This window comes from Lissotriton helveticus, chromosome 8 (assembly GCF_964261635.1).
Source record: "Lissotriton helveticus chromosome 8, aLisHel1.1, whole genome shotgun sequence".
NCBI lineage: Eukaryota > Metazoa > Chordata > Amphibia > Caudata > Salamandridae > Lissotriton > Lissotriton helveticus.
The window spans coordinates 309,419,324-309,435,563 of NC_136069.1; the positions used below are offsets into that span (position 1 = coordinate 309,419,324).

General features: G+C 43.6%; 1 protein-coding gene across 2 annotated transcripts in view; it reads left to right on the forward strand.

The window, feature by feature from the left end:
* IFT88 (intraflagellar transport 88) overlaps nt 1-16,240 on the forward strand; it is a 473,307-nt gene that overhangs the window by 57,664 nt on the left and 399,403 nt on the right. For both annotated transcript variants that reach the window (XM_078657075.1, XM_078657076.1), the window contains exons 2-3: nt 876-971; nt 3,768-3,830. In XM_078657075.1, the coding sequence (XP_078513201.1) occupies nt 888-971; nt 3,768-3,830 (147 nt within the window). In that variant the 5' untranslated portion in view covers nt 876-887. The remainder of the gene's footprint in view (nt 1-875; nt 972-3,767; nt 3,831-16,240) is intronic.

Below are 16,240 nucleotides of genomic sequence, written 5' to 3' on the forward strand. Positions count from 1 at the left end.
TCACTCATTTGTTATTTTGCTTGAGCCATGGGTAAGTGATGTGGGAGACCTCTCAGACGATGACTGGAGAGATGCTCTGTAGTTCCTCTGAGAGGTTGCAAACTCTACATGTTACAGATTAATTCAATTCACATATCTCCTCGAGATCTACTACACCCAGGTCAAATAATGAAGAATGGGAAGGAATTAATCCCTGACATGCCTGAGATGTTACTTACAGATAGTACTGTTGTGCGTCCACAGAAGGTCTGTGGATATTGACTCCCAACCTAATGTACATATCACAAAGTTATTCTTGGACCTATGATCTCTGAACTTGACATGGAGTGTTAATAGCATAACACACTTCTATTTTGCAGTAAGAGCCTCACCTACTCCTTTAGTGACATGCTTCACCATTGGGTCTCATCCTGGCACACTAAGAACCAGGATGGGTTCGATCTCTATTTATCAAGAAATATGTGTAAATAGAAGTAAAATGGCAGGTGCTGACATTATAGGACTGTGAGTGGATGGTGGGGCTACTATGTGCTTTATTTTCCTTTCACTTGTGAGTTTTCCTATCTTATGCTGTTGCTACAAACCTTTATCAGTTCGTAGTATAGATATACAATACCATTGGAGGGGTATATTAGGTAGTTAGTTTGCATATTTTTAAACATGTGGATAAAAAGAGGTGGCCATAGTTTATAAAATATGGGATTCACATGGTGCCTCTACATTATAGTCTTACTGAAAAATACAAATATATAAAAAAAGAAGCTAGTCCGCAGAATTATAGTATATTTTGCCACCATTGTTTTTTCTTATTATTTCACTCTGTCAATGCATTTATGCTTTATATTAAAGAAGGTATTTTTGTATTTGTTGTTTAGTAGGCACACACGATGCAGCACGTACATCTAGTACCTGAAGAAGATGAAGATCTCTACTCTGGATACAATGACTACAACCCAACCTATGACACAGAGGTAAGTGCATACCCCAAGGATTCGCAAAGTCACATGCAGTGCTTCACTGGAGGCAGTGGTTGCATTTGGGCCCCCCTAGCACTCATTTTTGGGGACAGCACTTATTTTTCCTCATCAAACTTTGACCCAAAGCAACGGACAGGGACTGTCTGATAGTGGGTGAACCACTTTGATATTTGATAGCGCCGGCTGCGGGCTTTTTTTTGGCACAACCTTTGGCCTCAGCACTTATTCTTTACAAATTAAGCCGAAATTAAGGTAAATATAAATATTTGTTAGTGGTCTCAAACAGAGACAGTTAGTACTGTTGTAGCCCCTTGATCAGAACAAAACTCCAGATTGTCTTTCAAAACCAGCTGCCGCTTTGAGGCAGTCTGCTCTGCTAATTGTTGAAGTTAAGATTATATAACGTTGAAAATAGTGGTACTGTGTTTGTTTTTACCTATAAATGCAAAGACTAAAATGAAGGTCTACTGGATCAAAAGCAGTGTATAAGCCTAAACGCATAAGGTAAGCTGATGAGGTAGCATATTGGGTCATAACTTGCTCCTCACTGATATCAAATAGGGCCTATGCTATGGAATGGGCAGTTGCCCAATTGTGTTTGTTACCCAGTAGACTGTATGCATGGATATATACTTGAGGTTTTTGCAGGAAGGAAAAGTCATGAAATTAATAGTTATTGGGTTTGCTTTTTGTTTCTTGGGCAGATTTATAATTTTGCCTTGCTTGAAAAGTTTGGTGTACAGGGACGGACTGGGGCTGCAAACCAACCCTGGCAATTACTTTGGACTGTCCTCCTAAGAGGATGGGGGAGGATGCTGATGTGAAAAGCTGCTGCTGCCCTTTTGTTACAGAAGGCGATTTTGCAGCATTGCTGCAAAACCAGCCCCCAGTAACAAAAAATAGACCCCACCGGTCCAATACCGGTCCCCACCCTTCCAGCCCACCGGGAAAACACCCAGTGCCCGCTACGGCCAGTCCGGTCCTGTTGGTGTACTGTCTTTTGTGAGCGCGAGACATTCGTTATTTTGGTGCGTGTGATGGTAATGCACTTGTAAGCTGTTTTTAGGGATCTAGGTCTGGGATCATCCAGCATGATTTGTTCTTGAGTGAGTTAATGATTTTGAGGAGTTCCTCCATGAAGGTTGTTTAGACGATTTCCAATGAGCATTGTGTGGACCTGACACATGTTCGTAACTTTTGGAGTTGAAGAAGTTTATCATTTGTTTAGTTCAGTGGGTGGGTTTATAAAATGTGTGGGTTTAGGCACCGTTCTGTGATGTTATTTTCTTTTCTTCATCATTTTATTTCTGCATGAAGAAAATGTTTTTTCTGTTTATCGATTGCAAGTCTGTGACCTTTTCTGGGCATTTTGCAATTACTTTTTAGGTCTTTGAGACATGTATTCAGGATATGGGCATAAAGCTCCGCCCACTTTCCATCCATCCTTTTAATTGGCTTCTGTCACTGTCCTTTGTAAATGGTGGCTTTTCATTGGCCAATAGGCTTAGTAGTCCCTTCTAAGAACCACCTTTTCTCTTCTTGTAATCGCCCATGAGGACACCACCTGTTACATGTGTTGCTACTTAATACCTATTAATTATAGCCCCCAGCATTATTTTCTTAAATGCAGTTCTCCTACCTTTCCGTCAATTTAACCAGTGCAGCATGCCTTAGCATTAATAATGACAGCTATGCTTTCCTTTTTTTTTTTGTTATCTGCGATTGCCGAAGCATACACATGCCTTTTTTTCTCTGTATTTACTTTTCATACAATGGCAGCAGCCGCTCATTAGCTTTGAAAATCGTAAGCTTAGATTGTTTAAAAAAGTAAAGAAATAGCAAGAATAAATGTTTTTTTTCTATTTCTTTACTTTTGAAGCAATCATAGCACCATGCTTTAGCTTAAGATGTTCAAAGCATAAGTGTGGGTGTTGCCATTGAAACAAAAGTAAACAAATAGAAGAAAAAAAAGTTTTACCACCATTGTTTTTTCAGTTTGTTTACTTTTGTTACAATTGTGGCACCCGCACTTTAGCTTTGAACATCATAAGCTAAAGTGCGGGTGCCGTGATTGCTTCAAAAGTAAAGCCATAGAATTTTTTATAATGTTTATTTTTGAAGAAATCGCAGCACCCGCGCTGTAGCTTAAGATGTTTAAAGTTAAAGCGCGAGTGCTGTGATCTATTTGCAATGCAATAGCTCTCACATTGGTGAAAGTTTAAGCTATTGGCATTGCATTATTAATAGCAGTGCCGATAGCTCAATCTTATAGGAATGCGAGACCTATTGCATTGCAAATGCTTGTTTCAGAATGGGGCCCAGTGCTAGTCATTTTCACTCTTAATTTCCTCTTAAATTTTTAGATCATCATTGAACCATTTATAGTTTGATTTTTTTCCCTCTCTTTTGGAGGGTGTTTTTGAAATAGGAGACCATGGTCTAAGGTGATTTCAGATTTGTGTAGCTGACTGCCAACATCGATTCAATAGTTCATTATTCTTGGTTACAACGCTGAAAGCACAGTAGACTTTATAAGATCGTGGGGGAGTTTAAATTCTAGTTGTTTCAATAGCATTTTTGTGTTATTGATTGGTTGTCTTTTGCATTTTTGATTTGTGTTAAAAATTCAGTGTCTGGAAAGGTGCACCCTGGGAAAAATGAACAGTGGGAACTCATAATTAATCCTTTTTAATTGGGTCATTGTAACTGTAAAGAAATCATGATCAATGGATTGAAAGGATTTGTTCTTATGTTTATTTTTGTAATTGTTATTACTTTGTTTTGTTGCAGGATTTGGAAAATGATACAGCTTTTCAACAGGCTGTAAAAACTAGTCATGGAAGAAGACCACCAGTAAGTTAATGTTCGATCTAAAAATAGAATTAAATATGAATTTTATTGATCCAAATTGTTATAAAATAAATTAGCGCCTGTGGCATTATTTTTTAGTAGAAATTTCAAGTCCTTTCTTTGCTTTGCCATAACATTAAATTAACACTCCAGAAAAACATGTGTTGCCTCTATGTCCAGATAATTCTTATTACTAACCACTGCAGAATTGCGTATGTTGACCGTATGATCTATAACAAGGCATGAAGGTTTGTGGTTCTATTCATTGTGTTCACAATGTCAAACGGACATGAACAATTGCCTAGGAGACCCCATTTCTGTAGTTTCTAGCATATGTAACTACTATTTAGGAGAATGGAGCACATTGCACATGCCAAATCTGGTACTATGTAATATGCAGACAGACTGCGGAACAGTAGTTGGCACTGAGAATTCTGCAGCTAAGACTGCATCTCCCATTTAACAGTTCTGATTGTGAGGCCCAGCATGCAGGACTTCTGCAGCATATCCTCCAGTTCTTGATCTCAATGTCAATGTAAGGCGATCACCCCAAACCAGCATGAAGCAGGTCACTTGTTAGTCCATGTTCACAGGGAAAACTAACCTTCATTTCAATTCAGTTCAGTTCAAATTACCTTTAGTTGGTCATATTAATATAGACCACAAAAGTCAAATACAATTATATACAACAATACAGTAAAAACCGTACAAATTCATATTAAAATCCTTAAAAAAAGAAAAAAAGTCAGAGTTAAAGATAAAACACAAATCACAAAGAGCCTCAACCGTAATGGCATTAATTTAAAAACCTGCCTACAAACTGCTGTGGAACTAAAATCCAGTACAGTGTAAATAATCATAAGTGTCATGATGCATCTTGCGATAATTACAGTAAATACATACAAACATATTTCATCTTTAGGCTAGGATTGCTTATAAAGCTATACGACATAACTTGAATTTAATCAAATGTCTAAATGACAGAAAAGGCACACAACCATATAGGAAACTACACAAGCTTTTTCATTTCCTTGAGGACTATCTTCTGGAAAGTATACACAATAAATGCAGACTCCTGTGAAGACATGGATTGTAAAAAAGTGCAGTGCTTCTGTGCAGTGCCGCAGAGAGCACTTAATCAATAAAGGCTTTAGAACGAAGGCCTAAAATAAGAGTGAAAAGTGCTCAGTGCTGATTTCTGATCACATGGGTAGGCAGAAGATCTTGTGACCAGTCATTGCACAGGGGTAGGGTAACTAATCTATGAAATAGGCTAAGTCGGAATCTGAGTAAAATAAAGTGATGGGAGTGCTGTGCATCATGCATAAAAATGGTTGAATGTTCTTAAGTGGCTTAAGCTGCATACAGAGATGTGGAATTCCTATAGCCCGACGTCCAGGACATATTGGTTGGGGTCAAGGGCAACAAGTTTTCATGTGTAATTTGTCCTTAGGACAAGTAGGCCCAACCCCCTACAACACAAACCCTTTGGCTGCCAGTTTGCAGTACCACATTATGGATCAGGGAAGGGCACGGTCTGTAGCTAAGGTAATACTTTTGTCCTTATGTTAATGCTGTTGAAACCTGTATTTATGGTTCATTAATGCAAAGCCTTTATATTAGGATAAGCACTCCAAGTCATTGTTGTAAGCTCCAACTGCACTACTGACAGTGGTTCCAGTATGAAAATGTGTACTCACGTTTTCATAGTTTGGCCATACGAGACTATGCATAATGCTCCCAGAATGCGCTCTTATTAGATGTAAATATTTGCCGAAGCTTGAAAGCAAGATTGATGATTCTTTGCTTACAAAATAAAACGTTCATCAAAAAATGAAAAAACAACAAGTGATGGACTGAATGTGGATCAATGTCACACACTCCCCCAGTCAAAAGATCTGGGCCCAAATCCATCGTTTTTTTGCACTCCACACCACCCTGGGTTAGACAATGGCGATATGCAAATCAGCTCTGACCCTGTTGCCCCATGGGAACAGTCCAGTCCGAACTACAAAAGCCATGTCCTTCCCAGAACGGAATCAAGCATCCGAGGACCGGACCGGTTTCGAGGTAACACCTCTCTTCAGCCCGGCTAGCTTGACTCCAAGTGGTGTAGAGTGCCTGGGACCCACGTCTGGGCATCCCCAGCGCACTTAGGGCGGCAATTGCAAAAACAACAAGTGATGGACTGAATGTGGATCAATGTCACACACTTCCCCAGTCAAAAGATCTGGGCCCAAATCCATCGTTTTTTTGCACTCCACACCACCCTGGGTTAGACAATGGCGATATGCAAATCAGCTCTGACCCTGTTGCCCCATGGGAACAGTCCAGTCCGAACTACAAAAGCCATGTCCTTCCCAGAACGGAATCAAGCATCCGAGGACCGGACCGGTTTCGAGGTAACACCTCTCTTCAGCCCGGCTAGCTTGACTCCAAGTGGTGTGGAGTGCCTGGGACCCACGTCTGGGCATCCCCAGCGCACTTAGGGCGGCAATTGCAAAAACAACAAGTGATGGACTGAATGTGGATCAATGTTACACACTCCCCCAGTCAAAAGATCTGGGCCCAAATCCATCGTTTTTTTGCACTCCACACCACCCTGGGTTAGACAATGGCGATATGCAAATCAGCTCTGACCCTGTTGCCCCATGGGAACAGTCCAGTCCGAACTACAAAAGCCATGTCCTTCCCAGAACGGAATCAAGCATCCGAGGACCGGACCGGTTTCGAGGTAACACCTCTCTTCAGCCCGGCTAGCTTGACTCCAAGTGGTGTGGAGTGCCTGGGACCCACGTCTGGGCATCCCCAGCGCACTTAGGGCGGCAATTGCAAAAACAACAAGTGATGGACTGAATGTGGATCAATGTCACACACTCCCCCAGTCAAAAGATCTGGGCCCAAATCCATCGTTTTTTTGCACTCCACACCACCCTGGGTTAGACAATGGCGATATGCAAATCAGCTCTGACTCTGTTGCCCCATGGGAACAGTCCAGTCCGAACTACAAAAGCCATGTCCTTCCCAGAACGGAATCAAGCATCCGAGGACCGGACCGGTTTCGAGGTAACACCTCTCTTCAGCCCGGCTAGCTTGACTCCAAGTGGTGTGGAGTGCCTGGGACCCACGTCTGGGCATCCCCAGCGCACTTAGGGCGGCAATTGCAAAAACAACAAGTGATGGACTGAATGTGTATCAATGTCACACACTCCCCCAGTCAAAAGATCTGGGCCCAAATCCATCGTTTTTTTGCACTCCACACCACCCTGGGTTAGACAATGGCGATATGCAAATCAGCTCTGACCCTGTTGCCCCATGGGAACAGTCCAGTCCGAACTACAAAAGCCATGTCCTTCCCAGAATGGAATCAAGCATCCGAGGACCGGACCGGTTTCGAGGTAACACCTCTCTTCAGCCCGGCTAGCTTGACTCCAAGTGGTGTGGAGTGCCTGGGACCCACGTCTGGGCATCCCCAGCGCACTTAGGGCGGCAATTGCAAAAACAACAAGTGATGGACTGAATGTGGATCAACGTCACACACTCCCCCAGTCAAAAGATCTGGGCCCAAATCCATCGTTTTTTTGCACTCCACACCACCCTGGGTTAGACAATGGCGATATGCAAATCAGCTCTGACCCTGTTGCCCCATGGGAACAGTCCAGTCCGAACTACAAAAGCCATGTCCTTCCCAGAACGGAATCAAGCATCCGAGGACCGGACCGGTTTCGAGGTAACACCTCTCTTCAGCCCGGCTAGCTTGACTCCAAGTGGTGTGGAGTGCCTGGGACCCACGTCTGGGCATCCCCAGCGCACTTAGGGCGGCAATTGCAAAAACAACAAGTGATGGACTGAATGTGGATCAATGTCACACACTCCCCCAGTCAAAAGATCTGGGCCCAAATCCATTGTTTTTTTGCACTCCACACCACCCTGGGTTAGACAATGGCGATATGCAAATCAGCTCTGACCCTGTTGCCCCATGGGAACAGTCCAGTCCGAACTACAAAAGCCATGTCCTTCCCAGAACGGAATCAAGCATCCGAGGACCGGACCGGTTTCGAGGTAACACCTCTCTTCAGCCCGGCTAGCTTGACTCCAAGTGGTGTGGAGTGCCTGGGACCCACGTCTGGGCATCCCCAGCGCACTTAGGGCGGCAATTGCAAAAACAACAAGTGATGGACTGAATGTGGATCAATGTCACACACTCCCCCAGTCAAAAGATCTGGGCCCAAATCCATCGTTTTTTTGCACTCCACACCACCCTGGGTTAGACAATGGCGATATGCAAATCAGCTCTGACCCTGTTGCCCCATGGGAACAGTCCAGTCCGAACTACAAAAGCCATGTCCTTCCCAGAACGGAATCAAGCATCCGAGGACCGGACCGGTTTCGAGGTAACACCTCTCTTCAGCCCGGCTAGCTTGACTCCAAGTGGTGTGGAGTGCCTGGGACCCACGTCTGGGCATCCCCAGCGCACTTAGGGCGGCAATTGCAAAAACAACAAGTGATGGACTGAATGTGGATCAATGTCACACACCACTTGGAGTCAAGCTAGCCGGGCTGAAGAGAGGTGTTACCTCGAAACCGGTCCGGTCCTCGGATGCTTGATTCCGGTCTGGGAAAGATATGGCTGTTGTAGTTCGGACTGGACTGTTCCCATGGGGCAACAGGGTCAGAGCTGATTTGCATAAAGCCATTATCTGACCCAGGGTGGTGTGGAGTGCAAAAAAACGATGGATTTGGGCCCAGATCTTTTGACTGGGGGAGTGTGTGACATTGATCCACATTCAGTCCATCACTTGTTGTTTTTTGCAATTGCCGCCCTAAGTGCGCTGGGGATGCCCAGACGTGGGTCCCAGGCACTCCACACCACTTGGAGTCAAGCTAGCCGGGCTGAAGAGAGGTGTTACCTCGAAACCGGTCCGGTCCTCGGATGCTTGATTCCGGTCTGGGAAAGATATGGCTGTTGTAGTTCGGACTGCACTGTTCCCATGGGGCAACAGGGTCAGAGCTGATTTGCATAAAGCCATTATCTGACCCAGGGTGGTGTGGAGTGCAAAAAAACGATGGATTTGGGCCCAGATCTTTTGACTGGGGGAGTGTGTGACATTGATCCACATTCAGTCCATCACTTGTTGTTTTTTGCAATTTCCGCCCTAAGTGCGCTGGGGATGCCCAGACATGGGTCCCAGGCACTCCACACCACTTGGAGTCAAGCTAGCCGGGCTGAAGAGAGGTGTTACCTCGAAACCGGTCCGGTCCTCGGATGCTTGATTCCGGTCTGGGAAAGATATGGCTGTTGTAGTTCGGACTGGACTGTTCCCATGGGGCAACAGGGTCAGAGCTGATTTGCATAAAGCCATTATCTGACCCAGGGTGGTGTGGAGTGCAAAAAAACGATGGATTTGGGCCCAGATCTTTTGACTGGGGGAGTGTGTGACATTGATCCACATTCAGTCCATCACTTGTTGTTTTTTGCAATTGCCGCCCTAAGTGCGCTGGGGATGCCCAGACGTGGGTCCCAGGCACTCCACACCACTTGGAGTCAAGCTAGCCGGGCTGAAGAGAGGTGTTACCTCGAAACCGGTCCGGTCCTCGGATGTTTGATTCCGGTCTGGGAAAGATATGGCTGTTGTAGTTCGGACTGGACTGTTCCCATGGGGCAACAGGGTCAGAGCTGATTTGCATAAAGCCATTATCTGACCCAGGGTGGTGTGGAGTGCAAAAAAACGATGGATTTGGGCCCAGATCTTTTGACTGGGGGAGTGTGTGACATTGATCCACATTCAGTCCATCACTTGTTGTTTTTTGCATCAAAAAATGAAAGCAGGAAAAAACATTTAGCTAAACTACTGAGAAATTTCAGATACCATTTCTTTGCAGCATCATTTAGAAACATGTTCATGCATGCTAGTATTTCCCAAAAATATTCACAATGGAAAATCAGTGCAACCATTTTCAATAAGATTATAGGAAACACAAATAAACAAGCATCGGCAAACCAGTAGGTCTGTAATTGGTGGTCAATCTTTTGTTTTTTGTCAATGCGTGAATTGAATTGTTTTGGCATGGTTTTTGTAAATCCTTTTTGATGTGGGAACAGCCGGACCCTCACCATTATAACAAACATTGGCAAAAGCAAAAATTGTTTTTGGTCTCCAAAAGCACACATTGCCACAGTAGTTCCTAGCACTGAACAAAACTACTTTGTGTGCCAATATGCTCCTTGTAAAAGGGTAGAATGCTTCACAGTGAAGCTAGCTGATAGACAGACAGAGAGAGAGAGAGAGAACATTTTAATAAACACAAAAGGTCATGGTTAATGCCAGACCTAATTAGGGGTCCAATTATTAATGAAAGTCTCCAAAGTGCACCCATGGTATATGTCCTTTACTAAAGTGCAGATATATAGCTTTCATGAATTCACAAGAATTTACAGAAGTAGGCCAAGAAATAGCACTCCTAAAAAATATTTGTGAACTGCATTTTAGCATGAGCAAATGTGCAGGTGTAGATTTGCTCTTGCAAAAATATGAGTGTTTGCAAGTTCACTTTCCCTCAAACCACTTTTTTTTTACCAACCCTGGAAGAAGTTTTATGCCTGCCATTGTCAGGAGTAAATTTCCAACCTTTCTTAGTATGGGAAAAGATTAGAGAACAGTTGGTGAAAACCCTTAAAACATTCAAGTTAGTAGGTTTGCACAGACTCAAAAGGGCATTCCAACCCTAGAATTATTGCTTACCATTACCTTCAACCCCAGTATGTAGATCTACGGAAACGTGACAACATAAGGGAATTGCTAGTATTCAAACCCTACTATGGTATGAGCCCTGACATAATAAGAGAGACTATATCAGAGATCCTATATAATGATATTGCTGCCATCATTTGTTTCTGCATTGCATGGCATAAAAGGGACAAGTGGATTTTGTTACAGGGCAAGAAGCTTTATGAAGCAACCTAACCCATGGACAAGTAGATATTTTTTTTAGTTCCACACCCCTCTGCATATATGAAACAACAGAGGAAAGTTCAGATACCCTTGCTCATCTCTTATCTTGGAGAGGTGTGGTGCAGCGACCAGGGCAGCTGACTTCGGAGCACAGGGCTCACGGTTCGATCCCCGGCTCCGGCGGCAGCACAGCTCCGTACCATGTGACTCTGGGCAATAGCTCACTTAATTTTCACATTGGCCCCCAGCGTCTTGAGACCCGTAAGAGTGAATTGTTTGAGCTTTACAAATACGGATTTATTATTCTTGCTCATCTCTTCTCTTCCGAATGTGTAAAGCACATGGCCCTCAATGTTTTTTTTGTTCACCATAGACAGCGTTCATATAGTATATTCAAAGAAGTCCCTCCTGCTCAGGGCGACGGCCATGTCCCTGATACCCCTCAGCCAGGAAATCGCTATGCCCCGGGCCAAGGACAAACAATCCACAGTTGTCATTCTGTTTAGGGGGAGGGCCTCATTGACCCAGACCCTTCACCACGACATTATTGGTTGTATCCTTAAGATATCTTCAAGATGAGGAAGCCCTATCTCCCTGTGACTGATAAAGGAGGCAGTAGACGATGGGACAGCTAATAGGCAACAAGTACATTTATTTTCTGTAACCTGTAGGGGCAATACTGCCTGAGTGCCCCAAACCTCCACCCCGTATGTTGCAGTGCTAACATATTTTGCACATTAAATAGCCTGCATGTGAGCAAATGATCTTTTAGCTATTTTAACAGCTAAGGAGAAAACAGCATTGATGCTCCTTGCCAGTTGATTATTCCCAATCTCGAACTGTGAAAATCAAGATCCTCCGCGATTAAAGGTTACCCCTAAGTAACTGAAGTAATCCACATGTTTTATCGGGGTAGCGTGAAGGCTGAAGGTTGGACTCAGGACCCTCCTATACCTCCAGGACATTATGAAGGACTTGTTGGTATTAATCCTCATATCCAGTCCCTCCATGAAGGAGGTGAAGTCATCCAAGAGCTGGTGCAGGGCAACTGGTGTGCGGTCCATGATTACCGCATCATCAGTGTATAATAAAGCTGGTATTGGATTCGTTCCTATCTGGGGCATGTCTTTGCACCTTGATACTAACTTCCTCTCCAGTTGGTTGATATAGAGTGCAAATAGGAAAGGCACAAGGAAACACTCTTGCCTGACACTCCTGCCTGCGCACCCTCAGCATCTGGAGCACTCTCCCCCAGCCCAAACCTTAATTTAGCATTTGAGTCACAATAAATTTATCTGATGGTGTTAATTTTATTCTGGGATTTCTTGATCGCATGGTCACCCAGAAGGGCCAGGTATCATCCAGAAGAGTTTGTAGTAAAAAAAATAAAAGGAATAGAATGTTTTTAACAGTTTCCTAAATGCTAGTTTCGATTTGGTTTACCTTAGATTCTGAGGGATAATGATGGATCTGTCAATGCCCAGGTCTTCCATTATACCCCATAGTTTTGTGTGAGAGTTCAGAAGGCACTGAACAGATCTATGAAAGCTAAATGCAGGGCACTACGCTTGGCGATTGTACATTTCCCCAAGGCATATGTTAATTCATTGGTCGTCTGTCCCCATGCCCATCCCTCTCCTGAACCCATACTTGATATCCACGAAGGCCCATTCTCCTCTGCTCATGCCATCCGGCAGGAGAGTATAATAGGACCCAGAAGCTTCACAGTGGAGTCCATTAGAGATATATTGATTCCCTTTCTTGAAGAACGGTACAAATATTGAATTTGACCATGATAGAATCTTGGTGGAAGAGCTATCAGTTTCAAAAACATTAGCTATCAAGGGGCCTACAGATCTAAATTGCTCTTAAAAAGGTCTAAGCGGTCCCCGTCTGGGCCAGGGGCGTTCCCACTTGGCTAGATCTAATTGCCACTATCACATTGTTCAATGAGGGACAAAACATAGGGTGGAAACAATCCTTTGCTGTGGTGTGGGAATCAATATCAAAATCTGTTACATCACTGTTAGAATAAACCTCCCAAAAAAAGTAGCCTAATCATGGCCAGATCTAGCAGTTTCAATCACAGGTTCTTCGTGGCTTTTAACCCGTTAACCGCGGCGGTAATTCCGACGCGGTGCGGGCGTTCTCTTGCGCGGGCGGGACCACGTCGCCATTGGACGTGCGCAGCACTACGAAGATAGTGCTCTCGACGGCCAACGGCCGACGCCAGCAGGGAAGGGGTTAAAGAACGCCTGATTTATAATAGTCAAAAAAGCCTTCTGGCCATACTTAGAGCATGCTTCCTGGAGATCCTCCCAGACCTTTAATCTTAGGGCTTTTTACCTTTTCAGCAATCACCCTTTTATAAGCCTACCTTTAGGGACTGACAGAGGCCCCTGTTAAGAAAGGCCATTAACTCTTTGTGGGATCTGGAGTAAGTTGCTTCAAGCCATCCCCCTTTCTCAGCTCTCTCATGTACTGCCCTCCACTGGACTCCTTATACTTCCTCTGAGAGAGTGATAACGCTTTATTTATGTTAGCCTCATCGGAATCAGCACTAGACAGATATCAAACAAATTATAATTGCCCTTGACCAATTGAGATGTAAACATCTCTGCATTCACACACTCCTACTTAATGCGGGTATCTTGTTTCTTATGAGTAGAGATACCAGTGACTCTTCTGGTGGAACAAAGTGCCTCCTGCCAATTAGAGATATCTTAAACTAGGCTTTGGGGAAGATGGTCACTTACAGCAAGATTATATAGTAGCCATTCCCCAATTAGCAACTAAATTGGCAGATAGTAAAATATAGCGATTCCAGAGCCTATGCCCTTGCCCACAGAAGTGTTTGAGAAAAAGCCATTCATAGTGCTGTGTTCATTGGCAAAACATTTTACATTTCCTCATCAAATAAATTAGATTGTTGCCAAGCATAGTGGGGAAAAATTGAATATGGAGTTCCCTTCAGAAACTGTCAGGCCACAAGCGTACAGGCGTCTTTGTACACTGGGGGGCAACCATGGAATTTAAAATAACTAGTTTTGACAAAATGCGACCTCTATCTGCCATTGGAATGTTGTTATAAAACTTAAAAATGCACGTTTGAAAACCAGACATAAGTTCAAGACCAGGGACCTGATAAAATGAAGTATGAGCTGTATAAAAAAAGAGTTTGGCTTTAACCATGGCCGAGATATAAATCTCTAGGATGAATGGCTGGTAAGTGGAATGCTTTGAAACCATTAATATGAACAGGTGGCAGGGCCCATGTCTCCTGAAAGCATAATATCACAAAAGAGCTCACCAAGAAGCTCACCAAGACTAACCATGACTGATTTTCAAATTTCCCTTTAAAGCCAGCCACATTTCACACCGAAAACTAAGGTTCAAGGCGTTGCCAATGATAATAACATAATGACTCACAACCACTTGAAGATAGAATTAGTATGATGTTATCCTCTGCTTGTGCTCGTCTTGTGTCAGGTTCCTGGTCCCCTTCAATGTAAAAACTACCCAAGGCATGTTGAAAAGGAAGTTTTGTAGAAACACCGCATTTGGTATCAAGTACTTGAGCTGGGATTATGTACGAAGATGGAGAGAGCCCAAATGGCGCGGGTCGCTTTCCACTAAAGTTAGCAGAAAAGGTGGATTTCCACACAAGAGGGGCTAACCATTTACTTCCCACCATGGCTTCACGTGCGAGAAGACAGTTGCGAGGTTCTCATCCTTATTACATCACTTTCTGCCTGCCATGTTTGAGTAATTACTTCTCGATGATGTCCCTTGTGTACACACATATGGCAATCAAGGATGTGGGTATATGCTTGCACAAATATGAACCTACGGCTCATTGGGCTGGCCTAACGAGAAAGAAGCACTGGCACCCGCTTAATTCCCCATGAAAAAAAATTATCCTTGAGCTGCCAAACAAGATTGGCAAGATCCAGAGGAGACCTGGTTATGATACTAATGTCTTTCCCTCTCAAATTTGGATTTACCCTTAACTCTATTGAATCCAGATGTGTGGAATTAATGTGTCTAGTGCTCACCATTGTTCTAAGCAATTTCATAATTGTACTCCTGTTTATGTTGTCATGTTTAGCCCTGGAGACACAATGCACGATAAACTCAAGCTTATTCATCGGAAAGTTGGAATGCATGCAGACTTCTGTTTTACTGCTTCTGCCTCATTGTTATTCCCCATAGTATTTGGTCGGACCATCGAAATCCTGCTAGAAGGACAAGACTGGACTATTGGAGTATTAGGCCTTTGATGATCTGTGTGAGAATGAAAAAAACACAAAGTCATCTTTGGACATAAGGGGCTGATAAACGGGTTCTGATATTGCTGTTAATTGGGTTGGCGGTTCTGTTGGTAGTTGAAGACGTGGAGGTATAACACCTTCTTTTGATGGAACAGGCATGTTAACTCCTGCAGTGACAGTAGTAGAATCCTCAGAGTGTGTGTTACCAGTATGAAGGTTTGATGTTGATGGATTTGAAATAAGCAATGTAGCAGCCAAAACCATGGCTGTAAGTTTGTTGTCTAAAATTAAAGATTTACCACGCCTGGTAGTGTCCACTTTTTGATCAATCTTTGGTGCTGGATTGCATTGAAACAATGAATATGTTTGTATTGCCTTGAAGGGCAGTTTGCCATGAAACGATATAATGGCTGGCTTGCATGCTGGGACCTCATTAGCTGGAGAGGCCAACTGCACAGGATTTGCACAAGAGTGCAGAATGCTAATGGCCATTCGCTTATGTCTTGCTTTCTGAAGACTTAGCGCTCCCTTTTTGTGGGTGGTTTTACAACAGCAGTCTGCTGACTTGCAGACACGGCCCCATGAATGGTGTCCCTGGTAATGTCATTATGTGAGTTGGGAGAAAGGGCTCCAGTGACGCCGTCATTGACACTTTTAATGCCTGACAGTCCGGATTCTGAAGTAACAAATTGCACAAGTGTTGGTCCCTTAGATGCCTCAAGGATATCAGGTCTAATAACAGGGCAGGGTAAACCTGCGAGCCGTGGAATTCAGAAGTGCTTTTAAATAAAAAAGAAGCCCATCTTGGTTCCTTCATATATCGTTGGATTGGGATGGTACCAGTCTGTTAGTCAGGTGTTGAATTTCGATCAAGGATAATGTCCAACATTTGGGGTATCCTGGCTAGGGAATTGATTGTACTGGGGCAATGGCAGTAGTGATCTGACTGGAGTCATGTAATCAAATTGTTTGAAGCTGCAGGGTTTGCATCAATTCCCACAATGTGGGTTGCTAGAGCATTTAAAATATCCACTTGCTTTTCAAGTTTGTTAGAGTGATAAGATGGAGATGCTGAGACAGTCTCGAAATTGTTGAGTAAGGCATTCCAAATTCTGGCACCTGAGTTATGCAGGGCTTTTCCTTCTGACTGGCTACTGAAAAGTTTATGTTGTGGGTTACATTCTTCCCA